Here is a 24,499-nt window from a genome sequence, read left to right as displayed (position 1 = left end):
CTTTACTTTTAGGCTCCTCCCATCCACAATTGCATATCCTGACTTCCTTTTCCCTGTTATTACTCGAGATGACCCATCAGCGAATAGCTTTTCTCCCTCCCCCAGTTCTACCTCTTCTAGATCTGGCCTAATTTTCGTTTGTTGTTCTATGGTTTGGAGGCAATTATGTGTTAACTCTTCTTCAGGACCTCCATACAAAAATTGCTCCGGGTTCTGCAAGCTCATTGTTCCGATCTCTAATTTAGGGGAATGGATCAGGATTCCCTCATATTTTAAAAGCCTAGCATCGGTGATCCATTTTTCAGCCTTTTGTTGGAGAACTCCTCGAATATTATGGGGGGAGAACACCCTTAATTCACTTCCAAATGTTACCTTATTCGGTTCTTCCACTATCAGGGCTACAGCAACGACTGCCTGTAAACAGGTGGGCCACCCTCTATTGACGGGGTCTAATAATTTGGAAATATACCCTACAGGTTTCTTTTTCCCTGCCCACTCCTGGGTTAAAACTCCGTATGCTGTCCCCTCCTCAGTGGCCACAAATAAATAAAAGGGTCTCCTCACATCAGGCAGACTCAAGACAGGGGCGTTAACTAGATCAGCCTTGAGACTCTCTAATCTCTCTTCATCCTCCGGGGTCCATTTAAGCAACCCATCCATAGTTAACTTTTGATACAAAAATCGTGCTTTCGCACTAAAGTTTTCAATCCACTGCCTACAATACCCAAATAGCCCCAACAATTGTCTAATCTGTCGTTTACTCCTCAGGGCTTTCAGTGATAAAATTCCATTTACTCGTTCGGGGTCCAACTTCTTAGTCCCCTTGCTTATCCAGTGTCCTAAATATTTCACCTCCTTTTCCACAAACTGTAGTTTTGGCCGTGATACCTTGAGGCCTTGAAGGCCCAAGAAATTTAACAACTGTATGCTTTCTTTTCTGACTGTTTCTTGATTTTCTCCTGCTAACAATAAGTCATCCACATACTGTATTAGTACGACCCCATCCTGCAGTTGGTATTCCCGTAGAACCCGTTCTAGGGCTTGTCCAAATAAGTTTGGGGATTCTGTAAACCCCTGGGGGAGTACAGTCCACCTTAACTGCTGTCTCTTATGAGTGTCTGGGTCTTCCCACTCGAAGGCAAAATAATCTCTACATTCCTCCTTTAGAGGGCACGACCAGAATGCATCCTTAAGATCTATTACGCTATACCATTGGTTCTCGGGTCCCAATTGACTCAGCAGGGTGTGTGGGTTTGCCACTACCGGGAACCGCTTGACAGTCCGTTTATTGATTTCCCTTAGGTCATGCACCAGCCGATAGCTACCATCGGATTTTTTTACTGGTAAAATCGGGGTATTAAAAGGGGACATGCAGGGTTCGAGTACCCCCTTTTCCAATAGTCTCTTGATCTCAGGTTTTAGTCCCCTTTTCCCTTCATTAGATAAGGGATATTGTTTAATTCTCACTGGAATCTCGGGGTTCTTAATAACCACCTCAAATGGTTCAATATCCAGTTTTCCAACCGTTTCGGGAGTATACCACACTTCGGGGTTAATTTGTTTCTCGTCCACCTCTGTAAGGGGACAAAGCCTAATTTTTAACTCTTCCTCTTCCACGTCTACTCGAATCCCCATTTCTATGATTAAATTCCCTTACATCCCCTGTATTAAGGGGAACTGCCACATACCCCGTTCCCGGTCCCCCCTGTCCATCCGCACCAGGCACTAACATTTCTCGAAGAGGAAACAATCTTTCCTCTCCTCTCCTTATTTTATTGCATGCAGACCTGGGAGGGGGTGTCAGGGTCGAGGAATTAGGTTCCGAATCTGACCCTTCCTGGGCCTGGGCTATTTCCTGGCCTTGGAGTGGGTCCTGAGGAGGAGGGGCCTGAGGGGCATAGGGAGGGGGCCAAAGGGGGTCCTCATCATCTTTTGGAGGTTTATCTGGTCTGTTTTCCCTTAAGGCAAAGAGGAATGACAGTTCCCAGGATTGGGAAATCCATAAGGCAGCATATTCACTTTCCTCTGGGCTGGCTGGTGGTCTCTTATTGTTTACCCATATATTTAATTGTTGACACACCCAATCCTCAGAGGACCTGAACACAGGCCAGAGTACATGAGGACTGCTGAGAGGTTTTCCACCCCAAATCTCAATACAATAACTAATCATCTTTTCCTTAGACCTATCCTTTCTCCTTGGTGAACTGTCCCAATATCTTAACATCAGGCCTAGGGGACTATCCGGGGGTATGTCTGGTAACTTATTTCCCTTCCCCATCCCCATGGGTCCAGAGGGCTTGCTTTTCCTCTGTCCCATCTTCCGAGGTGCCCTTATCCACACACACACACTCACTTCCCCTCGGTCGTGACTCGCTCCCTCGCGGGCTACGAGAACTGCACTACTGGAGGGTCCGCACTCGTGTGATCTCAGAGAGACCTCTCACACAATCGCACCTCGGGATAACCACCCCAACCAAACGGCTCACGCTTTATATACTCACCCGCTCCCGGGGTCTTCGTTTGGTCTTCGTGCACAAAATTTAAGGGGTCCTGCAGGTTCTTTTGCTCAGTTATCGTAATTTAGAGGGGTTCGTGGGTCCAGGGTATGGCGGCGGCAACTCTTCAAGACGGGGCTATCCGGGGATAGGGCGCCTCCCCGCTTGCAAGGGTCCGCACCAAAGAACCTGGATCCGAGTCACGGCACCAAGTTTGTTATAGACGCTCGTGACAAATTGGAGGAGCCAATTTGTATTAAATAAAAGATCGAATTTATTAGCAAGCGATAAAAGAGCAAAACAGCGCTGGGCGGCCGGGGAGACAGTGCTCCGCCACAAGCTCGCACCCAAACTGGGGAAGAGCCTCTTTATTTATACAGTCTTTTTAGTCCCTTATACCTGACGGCTGGCTGGTATCTTCGGTATCTTGTGCCATCAGGTGTTAGGTGGTCGTAATTTGCCTCCTGGTGGTTGTTGGGATGAAGGCCGAAGTCTTCCTCAGCTGTTCTTTAGGTGACTCAAGTCCCATTCATGCTCTGCAAACGTCTCTCTACATATGCTAATCATCAGTATGCAATTGTCTACTCAACAGATACTCATGGTCTTAGATAAGTGAAGAATATCCCTACCTCCACAGGTTTTAGATAAGCGAAGAATGTCCCTACCCCCACATGCGATTTCATGAACAAAGTTAACCCGTTCATTACAGAATATACACAAGTCCAGGCTGCTTCAATTACCTTTCAATAGAGCTTTGTGAAGAAAACCTTGGGTACTTTTGTAAATGTGAGATTTGGGAGAGATTTTGGGAGTCAGAGCCCTCCTGGGGCAGAAAACACTGACTGCGGTTAGCTGGGGGTAGGCATTGCACTTCAACGTTCAAACCCCATGACTGCAGGAGCAGATTTCTTTCTGTTCTCCACTGAGAATTATTTATCCAAACAGTGTGTAAAGCCAACTCACACAGGTAGGGCAGAGTGCTGGTCTTCAGGAAAATCCAATGCTAGGGTTTTTCTCTGCTATGCAGGTAACTTGCATTTGGATTGTTCCTGCTCACCTTTAGTTCCCTGGATAGGTAATTGCTGTAGGACAAGTATATCTGTGAGGGAGTAAAACCAAAAACACTGAGGGAGGAACACTTCAGGCTGATAACCCTCATTCAGGCATCCTGGGTTAATTTGTATCATCCTCCCCAGGACAGCAGCAGGCCCCTTTGCAAGGGACATTTCCTCCATTTGCACATGAAGGGGACTCTTAGCCCTGGAGCTGGGTCATACTCATTTGCAAGGGCTCGAATAACACTGGTGTTAAGCTTATTTCATGTCCAGGGGCCGGTGTGGGCTGCCAGGCCTGCAAGACACTTTGGGATGGGTTTTCTTGATTCTGTGACGAGACAGCAAAAGTGGTGATTGCTTGTGGCTGGTCTGGGCTTCGAGGATGAGAGGAAACAACTGAACTAGCAGAAATGGGTGAGCAAACAACAGGTGCATGGTATGTTTGTTCTGAACATCTGCCATCTTTCTCCTGCTCACTTCTTGTACTAACAACATGCAGTCTTACAGACATTAGGCTGTCAATCAGACAGATCATTTAGGAGCTGTTCAAATACAGGTTGACCTCAGCAATGCTACAGTCCATTTGTAGAAGAACACGTACTGTCAGTATGTGGGCCACCTGCAACAAGAAAAATGGCTTTATTGTGTTTGGTAATAGCCAAAAGTGCATGCTTGCTGCAGCTGCAGAAGGACAGCATAGATGTGTCAGATCTCATAATTCATGGTGGACGGTAGCTAAAGAAAAGGAAAAAGACAGCTTAAAAGCCAATTCTGGAAGGAGCCAAGAGATCTTTACCGGTACAGATTACAAACCCATGTAAAAGTGAAAGGGGTAGAAATGTTTATCCCTTACAATCCCAATAGGTAAATAATCTGTTCAGGAATTCAAATCCCATGCTAAAGAGGGCCATAGAGATATCCCTGCCAGCAGGTCGCCCATGCCTGAGGATGCAGCTGCCTCCATCCTGTCCTTACGTTCCCTAAGGCTTTGAAAGTGCCACAGCACAAAAATAAAAGCTGTGTTGTGACCGATGCAAGAGTGAGTCCCCATTCCCAAAATCCCCAGCTACTGCACCACACTCTAGCAATGTGCATTTCTTTACCAGCCTCAGCACGTAAGAACTTTCCAGCACCGCTGCTTCCATGCCTGCTTTCTTGCTATCCACTCCTGATGTACTCAGCAAGACCACTGCGCTCTCTTGGCTCAGATCCTCGCCCAAGGGCCCTCCTGCCACAGGCATTTGCATGAGCAGACTAGTTCAAACCCTAGTCCCAGGTGTGATCTGCTCACTCCTAGAAAGCCAACCAGGACAAGCTCAGAGACAGCAGGGAAGGCACAGGCAAGTGAGCCCCTGGAGGAGCTGGCTGCTGACCTCTGCTGAGGGCTCTACAGACCTGGGTGCAGCATGGGGAGAAGTCCACCCATTTCTGCACTTGAAAAAACACCCAAGCTGCAAGCAGAGGCTTATCGCAAAAGCTCAGCTTTATTTCTGAGTACTGCCCTCCCTTTGTACCATTTTTCTTAGCGAGCGGTGGTAGGTTTTTTTCCCAGGAATTTCTGATTAGCAAATGTCATAGCAGCATTTTAAGAATATAAATCCTACTGGGAACCTTAGCCTGAATGTAAACCACATGCAGCCCTTATTTAGCAGGTGTCTGCTGGGTTCACGGGGAGACCCAAACCCCAGGGTAACAGCCACTGCAGAGCAGAGCCATGCAGCATTGCTGGGTGGTGGCTCTGAGTGGCAGGGATGCAGCTTGGTGTCATCTGTAGACCTTGTCTGATCCTCATGTTTGTTCCACAGTAAGCAAGGGTTAATTACTCAAGTTATAAGATTGAGTGTATCAAATAATCACTTAACCCACCTCAATCCCATTGTTGCATTAAAGACAATAATCAGGACTGGCCTTAGTGAAGAACCATGAAGGCATGGGATTGTCTGGCCTACCTTGCTACCCCACCCGTGCAGGAAGGAAGGGCTAAAAGTTTACATCGTGTCTTACTTACGTAGGCAGGGCAGGGAGCGTGCTCCCAGTCCAGTGATGTGCCATGGACGTGGACGGGAAACCCCCATGGGGCACGGGGAGCACCCCTGTGGGAGGGTAGTGGTGGTGGTGGTGCACTGCAGATGGCCTGGACCTCTCTGCTTTCACAGCCAGGGGAGCAGCAAACTGCAGGTCCTTGTTGGAGAGAGACAAAGGGCGATTTGTGAAATCTGTGCCCCCACGGGAAGGGTCCCTGGCTGAGGGGCTGGGTTCCCACTCGGCCACCCCTTGGTAAAGGAAGTCCTTCTGCATGTGCCTGGAGATGGGTTTTGCAGGCTCCAACATAGAAGGTCCAGCAAACACTGGGTGATATCATATTTCACCTGATATTCAGAGGCACTCTGAGCCCACTCCCCCCAGTTTATTCCACCGGTCTACATCAGGTAAATGCACAGTGACAGGATGGCCTGGGGAAGAAGGTAGGAACCAGGGCGAGGACACGCTCTTCCTCTGCCATCTTCCCTTAGACACAGAGTCCTCCACAGAAAGCTGCAGATGAGTCCGCTGGCTCTCCCAACACCACTGTCTGCCCCAGACATCTCCCCAAGGCAAGGGGGAAAGAGTATTCAAAACGAGAAACTGCAAAGTTTAAGGAAAATAGAAAAGGACTTCCATCCTAGGCAACGCTCGGTGCAGCTCTGACATGAGGAAGAGTCAGTGCTGCCTGCCATTTCCACAGCTAGTCCACCCTGGGACCATGGCTGACGAAGCCAGTGGGCCTCTCTGCACTGTGGGTGGCCTCCTGGGACATCAGTGTCCTGCAACACAAGAGCTATCAGCTACTGTTGGAGGCTTTCTGTCTGGGGCAGACATTTGGTCCCAACAGGTGCAAAAACCCATCAGCTCCCTCCAGGCCATGGGATGGGCTACGGAGGAGGATTGCGTTTCCTACCCCTCTGTCAAACCCAGGGCTCCGGGCCTTTTAAGCCATCTGTTGCTTTTGCAAATAGCATGTAGCAAAGGTACGAGTGAGCTGGGCAAGGACTGCAGAAGTGTAGGAGTTACTTTCTCAGTACCCGACAACCTTAACATCTGAGAAAAAGAAAACAAATCTTTCTTACAGCACAGGGAAAAGACATAGCTAGCCTGAAAATGGCAGAGTAGGAAAAGTACAGCGGAAGTTTTTGCAACACTAGGACATCCTCTCCTCCCCAAAGATCAACTGCCCTTGCTTCTTAAGTAATAAATGCTACAGAGTAGAGGCTAGAAATACATTTTTCCAAAGCACTTAAGGACACTAAGGAGCTCTATCACCTTGTTAAAAATAGCTTAGGAATTGGGCATCTAAGGCTATGTTCAAAATTACCTACCTCTTATCAGGCACTGGACACGTTTTGGAAAAATCCCTATAGGGATCTACACACCAAAATATCTTTAAGATCTGTCCTTTCAGAGCTCAGTAGCCATTCATTTTCAGTGAGACAGGAACTAGAGCAGTGGGGCTCCAAGTATGATCACAAAATCTGCTTCAGCTCTAGCCCATTTGAAACTGTCAGGTCAAATTTTACCAATTGCAGGATTTGTAACACAAATATTGCCTTGCTGTTTGCAGCAAGTGGACCTGCAGCAGCAGATGCCCAGCATAGATGGCTTCTGTGCATAGGCTGTTAGTGGTTCAACTGTACAGACCAGATAATTTTCAGAGCTGGACTGAATCCAGTTTGCACTTCTGGAGGAGACATTCTTCCATTGGGTCCTGTCACAGTGCTCATCATGGGTAAAGAGGCAGGCTGTGCTCTGCTCAGTAACAGTCTTCTGGTGCAGTGCGTTTGAAGATGTGTACAGCTATGAAGCATCCTAGACTTCCTGCATGTTTTGTCCAGGCCCTGCATCCTCCCAAGGAGATCAACCATTGCCTCGTGTGAGCAAGGATGCCCTTCAGACTCCAGTGTTGTTACCTGCTGTGCATGCTGAAGCAGGGGAGAGCTGGCTCCAGCAGGCTGTGTGAACGCCATCGGTGGCAGAGCCTTCAGCATCATGTTCTGCATGATGAGCTGGTGCATCTGAGCGTTCTGCATCAGCATCATCTCTACCATATCTGGGAAGAGGTCACCCCAAGGAAGAAAGCAAGAACTTTATCAGCAACTGACAAGCAGCAGAGGCGTCTCACTAAGAAGTGCCCTCCAGCATACAGACTGGTCACTGCAACCAAGAGAAAGCAGCTGAAAGGGACACGTGAAAAATATTAGCATTATTTGCCTAGGCAGTGCAAAATTACTGTCTATGAATAAGACTATTCATACCAGCTTTCCTGTTTCTCCTCCCTTCTACAGGAAAGCTGCTGTTGAGCATCTTTTAGTTTCCCTACAAGCCCACTCCTCTGGCTATGCTGACTGGCAGGCTGGAGAAGGGCTGAGCACTAGAGCTTTCTCACTTACTCCAGCATGGACCGGCTCCTTACAGTGCTCTCCACTGCTTCAGCTCAAGATCATTGCTTTCCACGTGGGAGGTTTCCTCAACTTTACATGATATTGCAGTGCCACCTTGAGAGTCCACTGCATGCACATCAAATCTACTTACCATGATCTCTGGGTTCTAATCACAAAGGACCTGTGCAGCGGAACTACTCTGCTTGGGGAGGGAAGGAAGGAGGGAGAGGGGAAAAAAAACAAAAATCAAGGCAACTCTCCTTTTTTTTTTTTTTTTTAAACTGGTCATACCAAAAGTAATTTACATGTATCAGCTTCAGAAAAGTCATGCATGAATTGGGACTGTTTTGTTTATGAAAATAAACTCTGATTTAAAAATTCAGACACATAGGTGAAGAAAAAGCTGACAAATACTGCAATTTTGTGACTGAGGATTTCTCTGTGGGATGAAGAAATCTTTGGCTGAAGGTTGAGCCAGGGAAGTCATCCCAGGTTTTCGTTCATGTATTGTTTCACAGTAGCATCCACCTATGTTTAGAAACAAACTCTTTTTATTGGCATTGCACTATATTTGGAACAGCACTTTAGCTGTTCTGTCTTGTTTCCAGACATGGGGCATAATAAAAACCTGTATTGTTCTGAGGAGATTGAACAGCAGTTTAAGAGGGAACAAGAGAATAAAAACACATTTTAGAATTCTGTTTGATAATTTTGGAATCATCCGCACGCATGAGTTTGACCTTGTCAATATTACTCAGTGCCTTGGGTTGAGCTGGTTTGCTTTCCCAAGCTTCCCTGGCAGCTTAACCTGGCTTTGCTGAGTTTGTAGTCCCTTTTTCTTTAGTTTTAGCAATAAGAGTTTGTCTGAAAGCCTCTCAGAAATGCTATCATCTAGCCCATTTATGGAGTGCAATTCCCACAGCTCCAGCAGCAGCCCAGTCGTGAAACAGCATGTCACTGACTAGTTTGGACGCCATCCCATGGCCCCGTCCACTTGCTGTGGCACCTTGTCTGCCCTCTCCAGGGCTGGTGATGGGAGCTGGCTGCTAGACAGAGGGTACATCACCTTCTTTAATGCTTCCAGACCGGGGGGCTGCAAAAGGCTGGGCCGGGGGGATCTGCGTGATCAGGGGGGGCGGCTGAGGTAACTGCTGGATGATGGTGGCAGGCTGAGGAGGCATCTGAAAATGAAAGGAAAATGGAGAAGTTGGGGTTGGTTTTGGCCAGCTCCCTCATCTTTGTGAGGGCAGGGCAGCGGGTATCATCTGCCTGGACTTCAGTAAGGCTTTGGACATTGTCTCCCATGAGACCCTTGTGGAGAAGCTGTTGAGGTTGTGGGCTGCACGAGCAGACAGTGATGTGCATTGGAAACTGGCTGCACAGCCAGGCCAGAGCGTGGGTAATCCTCTCACTCCTCTTGCTACTTCGAAGGTTCCTATGGTAAACCATTCACACTGTTAATTTTGTGCTTTATTTGTAAGATGATTTCCCTTAGATTTTGCTTAGGCCAGTAAGGGTCCCATATCACAGCAAGAGACATATCTTCTCTTTTGGTGGGATGAGTGTTTCCACAGAGCCCCCAAGTCCCTCCACCTGCGGTTGTTGTCTCAGTCTGGCACAGCGCTAGCGGTGTTTCCGAGGAGAGAGGATCCTTACCGTCTGCTGGATAATCCTTGGTGGCTCTGCTTGGGGACCTGGAAAAGGTATCTGGTAGACGTGTGGGGGGGTAGCTCTGTGGTTATGACAGCGTCCTCCAGCTGGTGCAGGGGGCTGTGAAAGCTCTTCTAGAAGGTGCTGCTCCTGCAAAATCAAGTATCTTCTTAAACAAGACCTGGTCACAGAAAGGCAGACAGTATTGTTATGCTCTCTGGAATAAATGGGATTAGCCCCTGGGACCCCGCAGCAGGGCACATCCTCGCTCACCAAAACACTGCTGCAGAAACTTCCAGCACTGCTGCATCTGACAGGCAGACCACAAGTGACTGCTGCATGTAGAGAAGCACTCAAATAGTGCCTGCATAAGTATAAAGAAAGTTTTTCTTCCCACATATCTTGAAGCCATACAGTTTTCAGCGCAAGCAAACAGGAATGGAAAAAAGGTGAAGAAAAAACTGCCAAAAGTCTACGAAAACATTTCATTAACGGTTGATACCCTCCACAAACTAGGAATAAGTAACAGTTACTATTGTCCCTATTTTGGCGGCATTAAAAATCCCTTCTTTGCACTTTGGCACTACACCAGAGAGCTTATGATACAACAGTTCAGGACAAACAGAATCAACCTACCAACAAACTGAAGTGGGTGCAAGCTTTGTTAGCTGTAGCAAGGGAAGACATACTGCTCTCTGGCACCTCTCCCTGATTAGCTGGCCCAGCCTCTATACTCCAAACCAGCAGAGAACTGAATACTGCCCAGTCCAAGAACCAAAGGACAGGAAAGAACTGAATCCACATTGGCGGTGGACGTGCAGATAACCTGGCCCTTTCTGTTGTTCCTGTCCACAGAGAGGGCTCTTACCTTAAGCTCCTGCAGGAGATCTTTCCTTCGCCTTAGGGCACTTTGGAGCATAGCTTCATGTCTGTTCCCTGAAGGAAGAGAAGTCTATTATCTTCTCAAAGGATCACAAAGACAGAGCTATTATACCACCTACATTACGAGATTAATTCTGGAAAACGTGTTATAAGATAGCTTCACTTCTTCCACAAAAGGCTTTAGGCTACTTTTCTTGTCAAATCCACAAATGGCTAATGACTTTATGCCACATACAGACATAGCTGCTCAGCAGCTCTACAAAGGCAATGCACCTTCTTTGAAAATAAACTTTTCAGATTGCTCTCTAAAGTCCCCTTTTAACCTCCTGGCTTAGAAACTCATTTCAGCCTGAAATCTAGATATACTCTGTACGTGCAAAGGATGATTGTGCAATATGTAAAAAAAGTTTGTTCTGACATATCAAAACAAACTCAGTTTTGAATGTCAAACTTTCTGTTTCCTTTTTGTTCTGAATCAACTTCCTTTTCAATTCTTCCCACATACAGCTGATTTTGAACACACTTGCAATGAAAATAAGAAAGAACGTTTTCAGATACATTGGAGGCATGCCCAGCATCTGCTCTGAAAAGCATCACTTCTTGTTTTGAAACTCTAAGTTGTTAAAGGGATTTTAAATTTTTGGCCACAGCATTGAAAATTTCCAACTATTTGTGCATCAGCTCAATGGATATGAGCCCAGAGTACAATCTAGAAATATTACTGATCATCTACCAGTAGCCTTTAATCCATAGGTAATATAAACACTACATGTGCCATGCAAAGAAATGAATGCACTGCCCATAGCATGCGTAGCTTCCGTGGGAGTATTGTTGAAGGGAACACACTACTTGTACGTGAAACGTCACAGCAGTCTTTGAAAGGGTTTGATAAAGACACAAGTTATTTTCAGCTCCCTTATTTATCAACTTTTAGCTGGTTTGCTAGCTTTTATAGAGAATTGTCTAAACTTTGGAAGTTTTATAAGCATGCTGGGATTCCTGACCTCTCTGCCCAAATCAAAGTCAGGATGTAATTGTACATGCATGGTTTCCTGGTGAAATGGTTTCCCAGCTCTTATCAACACAGTGCTCAAGACCAACTCTTTCAGTATAACGATTTGTTTCATAAGCTGAGTCACTTTTGTTTATACTGGAAACCATGTTCTGGTCTGCACAAGGCTGCATTGGTCAGCTTCAAAGGTGCAAAGCAGCATTAGTAGTGGAGTGTTCCTCCTGCCTGGGTCCCTCAGCGACACACGGCCATCCTAATGACTTCTTTTCAGGATCACCAAAGCCAAGCACACAGCTGGACTGCAACAGGGGCTCGCTCCTAGGTATAGGAGCTAGGATGAATAGGATCACCAGTAGTTTACTCCAGCTGAACCAGCATCCACAGCTGAGAGGCTGCAGAGGACACCTGGACAGGAGGTCATTCTTGTGTCAGTGCTTGGCTGGCTGATTATTTCCCTTTGTCAAAAAAAACAGTTGAAGAAATTCAAAAGATAAAATGTAGATAGCTGCACAGGATAGCAAGCCCATTCTCCTTGCATCAAGGCTGCTAAGATTCACTGGCTTGGTTAGGACTGAGACTAGTATACAGACTGACATTACTGCACAGGCTTCACTGGAACTTGCATTTTTGCTACTTCCAATCCTCAGGGCTGCATACAGATTTAGATACGCAGGCTGAACTGGGGCAGCACTGACTCAAGTTCAGAGTCTCCCTCCTGCCCTCCAGACAATGTTCCTGTCACAGAAACCAAGGCAAAGCAAGTTCTGACCACCCAAATGACCAACCACTGAGCACGCAGAGGCCTCTTCCAGTTTTTAGGGAGGAGATGTGATCATCTGGTGTGACCTGCTGAGGAACTCATGCCTGAGAACATCACTAAGCCCTTTCTGTATCATGTCCATAATTAGAACAAATGCTTCTCTTTTACTTGCAGTTGGGAGAGGTGACTCCATCTTCCCTAGGTTCTCCTGTTCATTTTCTAGTCTCTGTTGGTAGAACCACAACAAGAACTGGTTATGAGACAGGCAGCAAAGTTCACAACAATTTCCAACCTTACCTTACAGGCATACGTTTGGGATGGAGGAAATAAAGCAGAAGTGGAGACAAGCAGTGCTTCTTAACAGCTAAACCACAGCTAGTGAGGGCTACAAGAAGTATTCATAGAAGTATGAAATGTCTCAGTACTAATCTAGTTACGGTAACAGAACAGTCACGCTTCCAACCGGCCAGGCTATCCCAAACCTGGAAATTGATAGCATGGTGAATCAGGAGACTCATACATAATTCATCATAATGGATCATATGAAGAACTTGGTGCCGGACAGTTTTGGGTATTTGGTACACTGATAGGCCTAAATGGCCCTGGCCAGCCTCACCAGGGACTTCCACATCTGCTGCTCATGTGCCCAGGAGCCCCTTTAATCTCAGTTTTAGGTCTTCAGTTCTTACCTGAGCTATACTGGATGAGTAATTGGTCTGCAGTTCAACCACGGCCATGCCTGTGACTGGCCACGGATCCTATTAACTCTGATCCCAACCTGCAGGCACTTCCCAGGTTGGCCTTGGACCTGCCTCATCGCCATGAGCTTGCCTGATAGATCTGGACTTTTGGTTGAATCTGGCCACCATGTCTGGCTCTGCCCTGCTTGCCTCGCTTGGGGGCTGGCCGGGCAGGCCCCTGCCCTGCTGGCTGTGTTATTGTGCTCAACTCCTTGCTCCTTGGGGAGCAGATAGCCCTTGTTGCTCCCTGCTGCTCAGAAATTAGAGACCTTTCACTCATGCACAGGCTCTTTTCTTGGTTCTGCATAGCTCCACACTGTTGAAAGCTTTGCCTTCAAATGGCTGCTGCATCTAAGACAAAAGACTCCACTGTGGAGACAGGTTAGATGCCACTTCCAGCATTCATGTCTCCAGGAAAATTGTTTTTCCTTCCAGACTTCTCTTTAAGTGGCTTCTGGAGGACACTGAAGCAGGTCTATGCTAGCAGATTCAGATGTGCTGAGGGGGGAGGAACAGGGCTGAGTGGAGAACCTTGGGTGCATTAGTGTGCAGTCACAACAAAGAGCTACTGGGATTCTGTACAGCACCTCATGTGCTTCCAGCATGGGTCTACCCATGTTTCATCAGGCAACATATCTTATGTGAAAGCAGACAAAAAAGATGACATGAAATTGCCTTAAAACAATCTGAGGTCCTCTTTACCCAACATTTACTCCTAAACTTTGCCTGTCACAACTCAAATTGGTTTTGAGCTAACTGGTGACATCTCCCATAAAATCAAAGTCACTTTAACTCTATTTTTAATTTACTGTAGGTCCATGTAAACTTGTACAATGTTATTTAAGAAAGTGATAGTGACTGTAGCACCACCGCACATTGGTCTGCCTCAGCTTGCATGAAGAAAGAGGTTCTCAATTGGCTGCAGATCCTCTTTGTGTCTCAGTTGACATATATTTATTTAAAATACAATGTTAATGCTTGAACATGCAAAAAGCAGAGCAAAGGTGACCACTGCAGAGTTATTCTCTTACCTTTTCTAGGACCTTGAGTTTCAGTTGTGCCAGGTGATCCACCACTGAAGGATCTGTCATTGTAGTAGTCTCCTGGAAGAGTAGGCAGGAAAAAACATGCTAAAAAGCTAAGGAAAGGCAGATACGTTTCCAGTGGTCATTTTTTCCCCTCCACGATCTTCATAGAAGAATAATTCCATTAGAAAAAAAAAACAAACAAGATTGTGAGCAATTGAGGGAAGAAGATAAAAGCTTCAGTTTCACTCCCAGGTAAAAATGAGTACAGATATTCATCATGATGTCACAGATACAGCTTTTTCTGCCATTTCTCTCAATGCATTTTCATGCTGCAGGTTGCAATGGTCACAGAAGGGTAACTCTGGGTGAATATTTGTCTGTTCTTACTGGTTGCTAGCCTTTCCCTGGCAGTGTCACTAAGTCCAGCCCTCTGTGTTGTTAGTGTCTTCTAACTAGGTCAGAGTTTTGTGCCTGTAACCTGGTTGCTAAGTTTGTAGTGTCAATCCATAATATAAACAATTTTATCTCTGGGGTAGAAGCTTATGTACCTTTTGTAAAGCAAATGCCCAGCACATTAGTGGGCAAGAAGAAAAGAAATAAAAGCCAATGGTTCTTTAATACAAGCTCAATGCTAGGAGTCAGATTATGATCTTGCTGATTGATACCTGATAGCAACCTGGGGTAGGTAGGCATGTTTGTCCCACTCTAAGGGGCCCATATATGTTTGACATAGCCCTTCACATGAGTTTTCACCACCAGATAGTAACCAAAAACTCAGAAAATTAAGGAACATAGCTGGAACTCATCCCCAGCTGAGTAAAAGAGTAAAGAGGCTATGGTATAACATCCTTTTGCTTACCACCTCCCAGGCGACCTGCAGGGCATCTCCCTCTCCCAGCAAAGCCCTACCAGCATAAAAAACAGGGCAACATTTATCAGCAACATCCATAAAATCAACACCAAGGCATGAGAAAGAAGCCAAGTAACAGATACTCATTCTCAGTATCATATTTTAAGCCCAGTTCTGCTCCTAGGAGAGCAAAGTTACAATCCCTTCCCTACTTGAAGGCCATAGCAAAACCACAGCTGAGCCACTGCTGGCAGCTGGAGCAGCTGATAGATGCTTGTAGGGAGCTGTGTGGGAGCAGCACAGATCACCTCCTCCAGCTGTGACCCACATAGTATGTGTGTGCGATCTGTCCTTAAAAATAATACACAGGCTGGTAGTCACTGGAGAGGTTATAGAAACTGAGATGTGGGGATTCCAAAAATAGCTGTGCCGTGTCAGAGCTGGGGCTCAGCTTTCTTTGGCAGGGCTCATCTGTGAATGCTACGAGTGACACGGCAGAACAGAAAACCCTCTCACCTGCCAGCAGTTTTCCTGAGAAAGAGCTCTGTGTACATTTTTGTACTTTAAAACCCCAATAGATTTTTCTCCCATTATCTCTGGCACCTTTGATCTCTTCATCCTTTGGGCAGCTGCAACAACCTTTGACAAGGAGTTTCCTACTTGTCCTAGACTTAAGCATAAGCCTAGTCATGCAAGTAAACTGCATAAGTATAGTTGACTTAAGTGTTAGGGAAAAAAAGGATAACATTTAGACTGTTTTATATCTAGATTCCTGAAAAGTTTATTGGAAATCTTCTCATTTGTTATGTGAAATTTATACAACTGTTCCCCATGCACTTTTTCCGTACCATTTGCAACATAGAATCATTTAGGTATCATATTCCCATTCAGGTGTTTCTTTTCTAAGCAAGAGAATCTATTTAATTTGTCCTCAAACAGCAGATTTTCCTTGCTCATTGATCTCGTAACTCAGCTGGGAAGGTATAATGCAAGAGCCCACACAGACTGCTCTCATACCCACCTCTTAGCCTCCGCTATTGGCCACTCTCAGAAGGTGCTGCATCAGCTGGACCTTTGATCACACCGTGGCTGTATGTCTGTTTGTACGGTCTCGTGTTTATCCTAATTGCTTCTCTCTGTACCTTTCTAGTTCATAAACCCTTTTGTGATGGGGTGACGGGGGTTGTGGGCAGCATTTGGGAAGTGACATAGCAAAGCAAGCTGTGTTGGTGTCTCCAGACAATCACAACAGCAACAAACCTGCTATTAGTCATTGCTGATGCTGTAGTAGTGTTTTTGACTGCTGATGAATATTGAGCTGATGTTTTACCATCAACTGGTTTAATACAGTCCCCCCTAGAAGTTAAATTTCTAGAGCCTTCATTGTGAGAGGAATAGAGGGTTACATGAAAGGTTGACAACAAGAACGAAGTATAAATATACCATTAAAAATAGAGCACCTGTGTTAAGCAACCGAGTTGACTATAGAGGAAAGGAAGAGAGAGAAACTTCTGCTTAATGTGACAGGTATCCCAGAGAAAATCCAATCCTAGGTAAAAAAATGCTTTCCAGCAAATCTGCTGAGGGATCTTTCTTTTCCCACACTTACAGCTGCCCTGGTCACAGTGGGATCCCAGCTCTAGAGACATCTTACAACCTGCTAATTAATGACTTGCCGGAAACATGCCAGCTGGACATAAGAGAATCTTGCCAAAAGGGATCTATAGCTACATGGAATCACAAACTAGGGATCACACATAAACATGATGATGCAAAAGAGCAAAATCAGACAAATTTAATTCTGCAAATTATTAACAGGAGTGTTAGTGCACCTCACAGGAGATAATTATTCTGCTCTATTTAGCAGCACTGAAGTCAGAGTTTTAACACTCTGCCTAATTTTAGACATGATGGCTTAAGAGGGAAAGAATGTCCAGAAAAAAAAAAGATAAAAATGGTACATTTTGTAAGTTCTGAGGAAGACTTGGAAGGACTGGCTTTGTTTAATTAGTAAGTAGATGGTGAGAAGAGGACAGGCTAGCAATCTTTAAATAAATGAAAGGGTACAATCAAGAACAGGGTGGGTTTTTTTCTGTCTGGAAAGGCTGGGCAAGAAGCATTTGGCTTAATGAGGGAGAGGAAAACCTGATAAAACCAAGAAAAATTCTTAATTATATAGTAAGATAAATGATGGAGCAGCTATCTAAGAAAAAACTTTCACAGAATTTGTTTAAAAACAATATAGAAAAACAAATGTGATGAACATTGTAGGACTATTAGTCCACTCCTCAGATACAAAAATGGATTAGATAACTGGTGAGGTCCATACCAGTACTACATTTCTATGATATCTTTTAGTGATTTTGATACTTTATGCCCTTAATTTTAATTACTATGATTTCTAAAACACAATATAAAAAGAACCAAACAAACTGGCATACCTAGAAATATCCAGAGACTAGAAATTTTCATGTTCTGGTTCCCCAAGGAGGAGGCTCTATCATTTCAGTCTTAGAAGAGTGTTTTAATTTATCAAAAGAGAGTTAAAAGAATAAAAAAAGAAACACACACACACACAAATCACCAACAGAGAAGTACATATAATTTCCTTCCAATCAATTGTCTGCTTCTGCTAATTGTAATGTTGCAAATTAACAGTCGAGAGCTCGTTAGGCTGCTTGGTGGTTACAAGTATTGTAAAAATGTCCTATCTCCATTTAAAGCTAAGCATATGAATAAAACATATTTTACAGTCAAGAGTTATTTCATGCCACTATCATATAACAATGTGTAATGTTGGTTTTTACTGTTATTTCTGAAAACAGTGACCCCAGTTTGAACCAAATTATATTTATGATTAAGTATTCTTACTTATAATCAAGTATACTATACTAATCATATACTATACTTATGATTATTGTCTTCTTATACAACAATGGCAAACCACTAGTCTCTGCAAACACTGCTCATTTATTTGCAGATACGTTGCAGCAGCACCCAGAGTTCTCAGTAAGGTTTCGTTACCAGCCTGATCTTAGTGTGGCATTTTCAGTGCTACTGCTAATTTAGTCGAGGTATAAATGACCTCTACTGCTTTTATGGTTATGTCAGGTGGGATTGGCCCCAGCAGAAACAGAGGTGGTGGCCCTGCCACTCTGCCTGGCTGGCTTCAGCTCCCGCACTGCAAAGCTGCTCTAACAGTGCAGAACCCCAGTCCAGCTGCTGGCAGGACAATTTGGGTAGTACCCAAACGGTGTTGCTGGTGCTGGCTGATTGCCAGCTAGCCGACGCGTCGCTGGAGACAGGTTCCTTTTCAAATATTTCCACCTGAGTCAATTTAATTAGATTAGCACTAGAAATCCTGACATTTTGACAGAGACAGGGATATAAGAAAATATATTGCATGAGTTGGTTATTTAAAAAAAAAAAAATTACCAATAAACCAAAATCCATTAAACCCAAACAAACATGACTTATTTTACATTTTTAGCTGGAGCAAGAAGTCAAAGCAGTAATTTATTTTAAACCAATTTTTTTTAAGTGACATATCTGATTTAACAAAATTGCCGTTATAAATGCCATGATATATTATCTTTTTTCTTTTAAGAAACTTCTTTTTGCTGAGCTTACCAGTTTCCTTTTGCTTCTCAGATTACACAAGCTTTTGTGCTAAGAAATTTCATAATTCAGACTTTATCTCTTAGCATAGACTCGGGACAAACTCAGAATCCTGGCTACAGGGTCAGAGGACATGGCAGTACTACCAGGAGAAACAAATAAACAAAAAAACCCACAAAACAGCCACAGGCTGACAAAACAGGAGGTGACCCAAATTAGCATCAGGAGTCTGTCTTCGCTGTCAGATCTAATGTCCCTGCATGGTTTGCTCACTGAAATGTCTACTCTTCCTTAGAAGGGCCAAACTGGTCGTAAAGAAAAGGAAAGCCAACGCATACTGTCCACTGGCAACCTCTGCAGGAGTTTAAAACTTAATCTCTACCTTGGCTCTGGACACAGACAGGCTTTCTGATGTGTAGAGAAAGCCTTGCCAACCCTGCCTTGCTCCTAGTGTCCTCAGCTTTCTCTTTGGAGCACTGGGCACACACTGCTCCAGTCTTTTTATTGTCTATGCTGAAACGTTTACATAGAGATAATGTGGGAGACCAGGAGATTGGAACAAAATGGTGTATTCCAAGAACACAAACATGTCCATGTTTCTTCCCACATACTTTTCAGATTGTGGTTGACATAGGGATGGGAAACCCATATAGCACAGATGCAGTCCACAGGAGCAGCTAGGCCCACCTCACGACCTGGAGGGTGCAATGTCTGAATTGGGGGCAAAAGCCCATACAGGTAAGAGCCCAAATGCATAGAAAGGTCCAGGGATAGAAAAGGAGTTGTCGGATCATGAAGATGCTTGCATTTCCATGTTTCTTAGAAAGAAAAAGTCAGTGTATTACAAGAGGTTACCTCTGAACTGAGCCGAGTAACAAACTTGATTAAAGCATGCGTTTTCCTGTATGATTTAACGCCTTCAAGAGACAAAGAAGCTGCCAGTTTTGTAGATGACTGTAAGGTTAATTATTCTCAATATTAAGAAAAGAGCACCTTATTTCTCCCTTGTTATCTGACAGTCATTTTCAGACCTCAGCTCTCGCTGTGCCTGTACTTCCAAGGTGAAGGGGCTCTGCAGGTGAAGCCCTCACAGCCCGCTTCCTGCACTGGAAACAAAGCAGTGGGCCGCTGTAAAACCCACACGCAAAATATACACAACAGGCAGACTAGGCGTGCTGTAAAGGGTCATATTTCCACACAGAAGGTTATAATCAAGCTGGATGGTCAACCCCCTGCCCCAACACCTCCCTCTGCCTCCAACGGGGCTAGGGACCAGGCCGCCAGCACCGGGACCGGTCACGGAAGAGCAGACGTGGCAGATGGAAGGGCAGGGCAGCCACAAGCAGCATCTCTTCGCGGAGGAGGCCGCCTGGACCCGAGGCACCAGCGGCGGCGGCCGCAGGGCGGGCAGAGGGAGCCGGGGAGCGGCGGCCGACGTCGCAGCCTAGGCCGGCCCCGCACCGCTGCCCAGCAACGGCCGGGTCAGCTTTCCTGCGGCAGCCGTCCCCCTCCCCCCATTGGCTCTCGCTTGGCCCTGGGCGGGGCCGCGGCTGGCGGCCCGTTTGAAAGCGGCCATCCAGCGCAGACAGGGCGGCGGATCGTTACCTCTTCTATTGGTGGCTGCTGAGGAGGGGCGGGCACTTGCGGCAGCGGGGGTGGAGGCAGAGGACGCGCTCCAGCTTGCGCTGTCTATCCCAGGAGTCAGTTAGCCAGGGTGGGCGGGGCTAGGCTAACGGCTGCTCTCGGCATTGGCTGGCTTGCCTCTTGCGTACGGCCATCCTCGCTAATTCCCGGAGAGCTTCCTTCCTTTCGCCGGGAGGGCGGGCCAACTCCTGCTCTCTTATTGGCCGGTGCTGACTAGGTCTGCCTCGTGGTTGGCGGTAGAACTGAGGCGGGTGGGGAGAAGGCGTTGGGGCGGCCATGACCGAAAGTTCTGTGCCCCCTTCGCTGTGACAGTTGGAGGAGCGAGGGGTGCGGGCCAAGCCCGGCTGCCGCCTCCAGGCCTCCGGCTTGCCCGCCACATGGACGCGGAGGAGGAGGCGCGGAGGCGGAAACTGGAGGCCGGCAGGGCCAAGGTGAGGAGAAGGGGTCCCGGCTTGGGGGGGGGGGGGGGGACCGGGGGAGCCGCGCCCGTCCCGGCCTGGCCTGGCGCCCTGCGGAGCCCGTGGCCGGGTACCGAGCCGGAGGGGGGCCTGGCGGGGGGGGGTTGGCTCCCGGAGCCGCCCGCGGCATCGCCTCTGCCCGCCCCGGCTCTCTCCCCGTCGGCGGGGCGCCGGCGGTTTTTCCCTCGTAGCGTGGTGGGGTCGGTGCCGCCCCCGAAGCCCGGGCCCGGGGGTCCGGGCGGCGGCAGTGCTGAAGCGTTGCTGCCAGCTCGGAGCTGTGTCTGGAGGTGAGAGGTGTCTACCTGGGCAGCGTGGCTGTGCCAGAAATAAATGTGCCTAGTGGTGCTCCCTGAAAGGAGGTTGCCCAGGAGACTTCCCGAATTACTGCAGAGGTATATAAACATTATCTTCAGTGAGCAGGGAGCAGCTTAAAGCAGTGCATATATTTTCCCCCAGGTTCTGGGGTCTTTTTGTTTTGTTTTCTCCCTGATTGTCCCATTTTTACCTAGGATTCCACTCAGTTATTTGTGGAAATACTGTATTTCCAGGTGAGAATCCCCAAGAATAGGTGGTGCGTGTTTTATACTTCAATGACTAGTCCGCTTGCCCTTGCATCTGCAGGTGGGTTGTTGGAGAACTGGGTTGATTTAGTTTGTTTCCAGTCATGCTGTTAGTGAACACTTCACATGCTTTGAGCAGTTACATGCCTTCAGCTAGGTGTAGTTTGGTGGGACGGTGTAGAGAGCTCATATGACACAACTGATGTACAAAGGTGACATTCTCTTAGTAATTATTGTCTGCAATGATGTAATTAGCACTTGATATGTATATGTAACCCTCTTAGATTAAAAACTTCTGCTTTGTTTTGGTAATGATGATCAAGAAGCTGGTTAGAAATGCCTGATTACTTTTCTTTCAACTTAGCATTTTGGCTGGTTTTTGAGCTGTTATTGTCATATTTCCCTTCTGGGAATCCATTCCTGAGTAAGGCTTGCCACCCTGCAGCTACAGCGTTTCCCTGTTCTCACCATCCCGGTAGGACTGGAATGGGGGACTGTAGCTACAAGAGGATAGCTGAAGCTGCACAGGGTGTTGGGAGGTCTGGACAGATCAGATCTTTTCATGATGTGCTACAGCCTCTTCACCCCTGATATCGCTCCTAGTGATTCTCCCACAGGTGTAGGGACATGGCCCTTTCTGCAGAGGACCTGTCTGGAAATCTTGCTAGTGGGGTTGGAGGTCGCTTGGAGCTGTGCTGTCTGCTTCAGATCTTTTCAGCAGTCTTCTGTGTTTCTGTTTCAGCTCCCTCCTCCCAGCGCTGTGCAGAAGGCAATTAAAGAGAGTGTTACTGGGAGGGGAGCAGGGTTGTGTCTGGAGCTGTGCTGAAGCAGCTTGATGGTGGGCAGTTCAGCTCCTCCATCCCTGCCCTGTCCTACCCAGATGCTGCCATGGTTGCCACTCTCCCTGCTCCCTCTCAGCAGCTCCCCATCAGCTTGCCCTCGCAGCCTTGTTATGTGCTGTGTGGACGCAATCCCCTGTTGGAGAATGATTACATGATTAGTTTTTGGATTAATACAGAGACAGGAAATTTTGAGAACAGGAGTTCTTCAGGTTGAAAAGTTACATTAGCTGTGGCAAGACTTATGTTAACATTTCTTTTGTAACCCTTCTCTAAGTGCAGTATCTGTTTATAGTTAGAAAAATGTGATAGACTTGCCTTGAATAAGTTATTAGTTCCCACCTGTTGTACAGCTGTTGTTTGCCATCGGAAAAAAAAAAAAGTAGGGACTTGCATTATGTTTCAACTTATGTGTGCAGAGCCAATGTTGCATTTATTTTTTTTTTAAACTATGTGCTAAATATCTCTCATCTTACCATTTAAAAAAAAATTGTTAGCAGCCCCATCAATGTTGCTATTGCGTGGTATCACATACCTGGTTATACTGAGAGGAGAGGAAGGGTTTAGAAAGGCAGAGATAGATGTAGTGCTTTCTCTGCTTATTAAAATGTCACAGAGATCCATTACTTAGCTAGCAGATTGTGGGCACCAGACAATTTTCAAAAAAAAAAAGCCCAAAGAAATGAATGGAAGCAATATCCATCAGGGCTTATTAAACGCAAACATAGTATGTTAGGGTTTGGAAGGCAAACACGTGAGCTGCACATTCATTAGTATGCTCACGCCCAATTTCTACCATGTATGCCTGCATGCTTGCCCTGTTTCTGTATCTTTACTTATATACCTGAAGTTGCGGAGCTAACTTACGGAACAGATGCATATTGGGCTAATTACACCAAAGGTGCATTTATTCCAGTTACTTGGCATAGTCCTTTGCATGTTCTTAAGCCCATAGTAGGATGTGGTCATGCTGCTGAGTAGGTGAGCTGCAGGACTGTAACTTGCCTCAGAAACTTCTTTTGGGTAGCTTGTGTTTTGAAAGGCTCTTATTTAATAGAGCAGTAGGGACATGTCTCTCCTTTTTGTTCTTTTCCTTTTCTTTTTTTCTTGCTTTCTTTGTGCTGCCTTCCTCATGAATACAAAGGCAGTTTTGAAAGGGAGAAATGACCGTGAACAGGTATAGTATTTCCTTCCTGTGGTGCAGGCCTACAGCAGCTTAAGGTCATCCCATCTCCGACCAATACAGCAGTGTTCAGTGTTCATCCAGATCAGCTTCCTGAATCATCTCACCGCATCACTGTGAGAGTGCTTACGAGAGCAGGGGACAGGATTGCGAGGCTAGTTGTGTGTTGCAGGCCTCTGTTGTAGCAACCTGACTTGTAGCAACCTATGCAGTCATGCTAACTGCAGTCTGATAATGCTTCGATCTGGAGATGTGAGCTGCTGTGGGGTTTTCTGCCTCACCCTCCTCCAAAAAAAAAAAAAAAAATTTTTTTTTGGCTTTGGCATCCTTAGAATTTAGTCTGCTAAATAACGACTTGGGAAAGGAATATAATGTGAATGTTTTCCTCTTTAAACCAGTACTTGCATTATTCTTTTTCATATAGCAATAAAAACTCCATTATGGAAATGCATTTAAGTTATCACCAAATAATAATAATAATAATAATGATTCCAACTGTTGTATTAATTGGAAATTGTCATGATTTGGCAGCTAAGTACTGACTGTATCAGGTACTTCAGATTTCCATTTTTAATAAATGTAATACTGATTGCCAAGGTAGTAATTGAGAAACAGAACAAACCCCAAGTATTCAGTGCTGCTTTTTTCTCCTTGTGTTTTTCCACCTCACGTTAGCTAGTATGCACGTTGGCCAACTGTGCCTCTAGTTACAGACCTATATATGCCATACCTCATGTGTATGAAGTTTTTGCCGTTCTTGCATTTTACATGGTAGGAGCTCAAAAAGGAGTGTGTGTTTTCTAGGAAGTTTTCCTGCCTCATCAGTTTGAGCAAGCTCTAGAAAATATTTCTGGGTTTTGTCTAAGAGTACTTGTTGCTTATGTTTACTGTATCTAAGAGGTGGACTAAGGTTTATTTGAACAACCAGTTTCTGTTGGTTCTGACGCATGTAAAGCAGTAAGTCAATGAGTAAATTATGTGTGAGGTAGGCTGGAGAGAGCCGAACAGTGCTGCCTGTGCTGTAGTTGCCCTGTCTGCTGGCCCATGCTGCTCGTGTCAGTCAGCTTGCAATAATGTGGTGGAAGGATGTCAGCACAGCAGTTAATTGGGACGGGAATGACACGGGGACCACCGGACACAAAACCTAGCAGGCTTGTTCTAGTTCTGGGATGTCATGTGGTGCTGGCCATACCAATTCAGAGTGCCTTGCGGTTGCCTCTTATTAAGTGACTGGTCATGGTGAGTTGAAGTTGCAGTATATTGGTACCTGCAGGAAGGCCGAGTGCTCTTCAGTTACGGAGAGCTGCCTT

General features: G+C 46.0%; 2 protein-coding genes and 1 long non-coding RNA gene across 13 annotated transcripts in view; 2 read left to right on the top strand and 1 right to left on the bottom strand.

Annotated features, from left to right (window-relative positions):
- Positions 1-4,041: 4,041 nt before the first annotated feature.
- C6H21orf58 (chromosome 6 C21orf58 homolog) lies at positions 4,042-19,991 on the bottom strand. 7 transcript variants are annotated; one of them, XM_030019075.2, is made up of 8 exons: positions 14,041-14,406; positions 12,438-12,495; positions 10,484-10,551; positions 9,622-9,765; positions 9,032-9,146; positions 7,495-7,634; positions 5,559-5,731; positions 4,042-4,169 (listed from the first exon to the last, which is right to left on the bottom strand). In XM_030019075.2, exons 1-8 carry the CDS (start codon positions 14,098-14,100, stop codon positions 4,154-4,156), a joined length of 774 nt encoding a protein of 257 aa, XP_029874935.1. In that variant the 5' UTR covers positions 14,101-14,406; the 3' UTR covers positions 4,042-4,153. The 7 variants fall into 7 exon arrangements, with proteins under 7 accessions (XP_029874935.1, XP_040980387.1, XP_040980389.1 ...); XM_041124453.1 differs by lacking the exons at positions 4,042-4,169; positions 5,559-5,731 and adding exons at positions 19,537-19,611; positions 19,967-19,991 and having other exon boundaries at positions 5,740-7,634; positions 14,041-14,112; XM_041124455.1 differs by lacking the exons at positions 4,042-4,169; positions 5,559-5,731 and adding exons at positions 19,537-19,606; positions 19,967-19,988 and having other exon boundaries at positions 5,740-7,634; positions 14,041-14,112.
- Positions 7,630-8,208, top strand: LOC121233392. Its single transcript, XR_005932704.1, has 2 exons — positions 7,630-7,771; positions 7,870-8,208. It is a non-coding gene; the product is annotated as an uncharacterized LOC121233392 (long non-coding RNA).
- A 403-nt stretch (positions 19,992-20,394) lies between the features above and the next one.
- The window catches only part of PCNT (pericentrin), a 101,139-nt gene continuing 97,034 nt past the window's right edge, over positions 20,395-24,499 (top strand). For 4 of the 5 annotated variants that reach the window (XM_041124574.1, XM_041124573.1, XM_041124572.1 and 1 more), the window contains exon 1: positions 20,395-20,580. In XM_041124574.1, coding sequence (XP_040980508.1) covers positions 20,527-20,580 — 54 coding nt within the window. In that variant the 5' untranslated portion in view covers positions 20,395-20,526. The remainder of the gene's footprint in view (positions 20,581-24,499) is intronic. The other variant, XM_041124575.1, reaches the window with a different exon arrangement.

The sequence above is a fragment of the Aquila chrysaetos genome, chromosome 6, assembly GCF_900496995.4.
Source record: "Aquila chrysaetos chrysaetos chromosome 6, bAquChr1.4, whole genome shotgun sequence".
Taxonomy (NCBI): domain Eukaryota; kingdom Metazoa; phylum Chordata; class Aves; order Accipitriformes; family Accipitridae; genus Aquila; species Aquila chrysaetos.
This window is presented reverse-complemented; position numbering and strand designations above follow the sequence as displayed.